Below are 2,500 nucleotides of genomic sequence, written 5' to 3'. Positions count from 1 at the left end.
TATCAAGTAGTTCCTTCAAGTAGTGATTTCTGTGCTTTTCATAACATTTCAAATGCACCCTCCCATTTACTAATTTTCTTTTTCAAGTCTAAATGCAGATAGACACTACCTTCATGTATATTGTTAGTACATGTTCAAGATTTTCTCTTTGAAACAAAAGATAACCAACATCAGTAATATTGACATATATGAGGTAATCAGAACAAGACATATCATCATAGTCCACTGCAGGAGCATGTTATACTTGGACTCTCACCTGATACTTCAGGTAAGACAGAATTCAGGTTTTCCCAGGTGGGCAGCAGGTCCTGCACAGCTAGCACCGCCGCTTTGAGCCGCGCCTCCTTCTTGGTCATTCCCATGCCGGTCTTGTATTCGACCCCATCGATCACCACACAGAAGGCAAAATAAAAGCCTTGTATGTTACCTGAGAAAAAACAGAGTTGAGGAACTGATTAGAGACAAATACTCCGCTTTGACTCGCCCTTTTTTCAGGTGAAGTGATTATTTTCATTGTTAATTAACTTTTAAAAAAATATTTTCTTGATTAATCAATTAATATGGTGGTTCTGTTTTTGCACATTCATAAGAATTGTTTATTTCTTGTATAGTTGTATAATTATTGTTTATAGTATAGTTTGCACTGTGTATATACATTGTAAACATCTTGTTTGCTATTTATGTGAGTGTTTTTCTTTCTTTTTTTTTTCTTTGCGGACCCACTGCTGCTGTGACAAAATAATTTCCCAGTCTGGGATCAATAATAATAATAAAGTAATTCTATTGTATTTTATTTTGTTTGGTCTATAAATTCAGAAATAGAAAAAAAATTGAGTTTTACTCAAAACTATCAATTCATTTTCAAAAAAGGTCATTTAATAGTTGATGACAAATCAGTTAATTAGTGGAGTAAGCTGTCAGATTTTAGAACTTTTTTTTGCTGATGTGGTATTTGCTTGGAATGAAAACAAAGACTTTCACATTTTGGAAAGTTTACATTTTTAAAATCTGGTCAGTGTTCAACAGTCTACTGATGGAGCAGATATCAATTAATCTGGTTGTCAGATTCCACTGCTAAAATAATTCCTCAATCAAATACGCTGGACCTGAAATTATGAGTCAAGTATGCAACTAGCCAACTGACAGAACATTCATCAGAAAGCTATTAGTTTGAAAATGTGATAACCTTTAATGTAAATTTTCAAGCAGAGATGACAAACATTACACACTAGCTTCTCAACTGGGAGAATCTGCTGCTTTTGTTGTCTTTTATGAAAGTAAACTGACTATAATTTTACTTCTATACACAAAATGATGAATTCATTATTCAAAGAAGCGTACAAAGACATTATGAGGAGCTTTACCTGTGGTCACCGTTTCCTTTATTTCTAGGTGGAACTGTAAAACCTGGGCAAGCTGATGGAGTAAAGCCACGCCATTCATCTCGCCTTGCCTGTACCTTTCAAGTAGCTTTTTGGGTGAGACTTTTGGCTTGACAGGATAACCTTAGTTGATGAAATAGGAAAAAAGATCAAGTTACATTCTTAGAATTTCTCTACTTGGCAGTAGCGAAAAAAAAGGTTTAAAAAAAAAAAACTACAAAAAAAAACAAAACACAACAATATGTGAACTTCCCCAAAACAGTAAGCACACCGCGACATAGGAAGACTAGAAGTTACTCTTAGTCGGTCTTGGTTATTAAATCAATCATCACTGGTGATAGATATCATTTATAGATATCAGTGAGGTTCAAGCAAATCACATTCTGAAACTCAGCAGGTCTCACAACATGAAAAGTGGGATTTATTTTAATGTCTTATTTATCTCAAAATATTTCATGCAAATTTTGACTTCTTAACAACTGGCGCTTTACCTTTAACTTTAACTTAAAAAATATATAAAAATATTTTTTATCTTTTTTACATAACATGGGCCATTGCTAATGACATACACAGTAATTAATCTAGCATACCGTATTTTCACGACCATAAGGCGCACCTAAACGTCTCAAATTTTCTCCAAAATGTGAGGCGCGCCCTATAGTGCAGTGCGCCTAATGTGTTGTTTTTTTGTAAGGCGGATTACATGAGAACGTTGAAGTGTGACGTGTGGGCGTTATTGTTGTTGTTGTACGGCGGACGTAACAGAGGACTAGATGAGAACGTTGTGCCGGTATGTGCGTCATTGTTTTGGCAACCCCAATAATGGCAAAGAGACACGCTTACAAAGCACAGTTTAAACTGAAAGCTGTCAGTTACGCGGTGGAACATGGGAATCGAGCAGCCGCGAGGGAATACAATATCACTGAATCCATGGTTCGCAAGTTGAGGAAGATGGAAAACGAGCTGCGACAGGTCAAGAAGACGCAGCTGAGTTTCCGCGGACACAAGGCGAGATGGCCCGAGTTGGAAGACCGACTCGAGCAATGGATTGCCGGTCAAAGGACAGCTGGAAGAAGCGTCTCTACAGTCACCATACGACTAAGGGCAGTAACGCTAGC

General features: G+C 36.8%; 1 protein-coding gene across 3 annotated transcripts in view; it reads right to left on the bottom strand.

Moving 5' to 3' along the window:
• Nucleotides 1-2,500, bottom strand: part of adad1 (adenosine deaminase domain containing 1 (testis-specific)) — a 35,679-nt gene that overhangs the window by 29,352 nt on the left and 3,827 nt on the right. For all 3 annotated transcript variants that reach the window (XM_037077587.1, XM_037077590.1, XM_037077588.1), the window contains exons 3-4: nucleotides 1,365-1,505; nucleotides 257-427 (exon numbers count right to left, since the gene is read on the bottom strand). In XM_037077587.1, the coding sequence (XP_036933482.1) occupies nucleotides 257-427; nucleotides 1,365-1,505 (312 nt within the window). The remainder of the gene's footprint in view (nucleotides 1-256; nucleotides 428-1,364; nucleotides 1,506-2,500) is intronic.

Source organism: Acanthopagrus latus, chromosome 18 (genome assembly GCF_904848185.1).
Source record: "Acanthopagrus latus isolate v.2019 chromosome 18, fAcaLat1.1, whole genome shotgun sequence".
Taxonomy (NCBI): Eukaryota; Metazoa; Chordata; class Actinopteri; order Spariformes; family Sparidae; genus Acanthopagrus; species Acanthopagrus latus.
The sequence above is the reverse complement of the archived record's forward strand: the minus strand, read 5'-3'. Positions and strand labels throughout refer to the sequence as shown.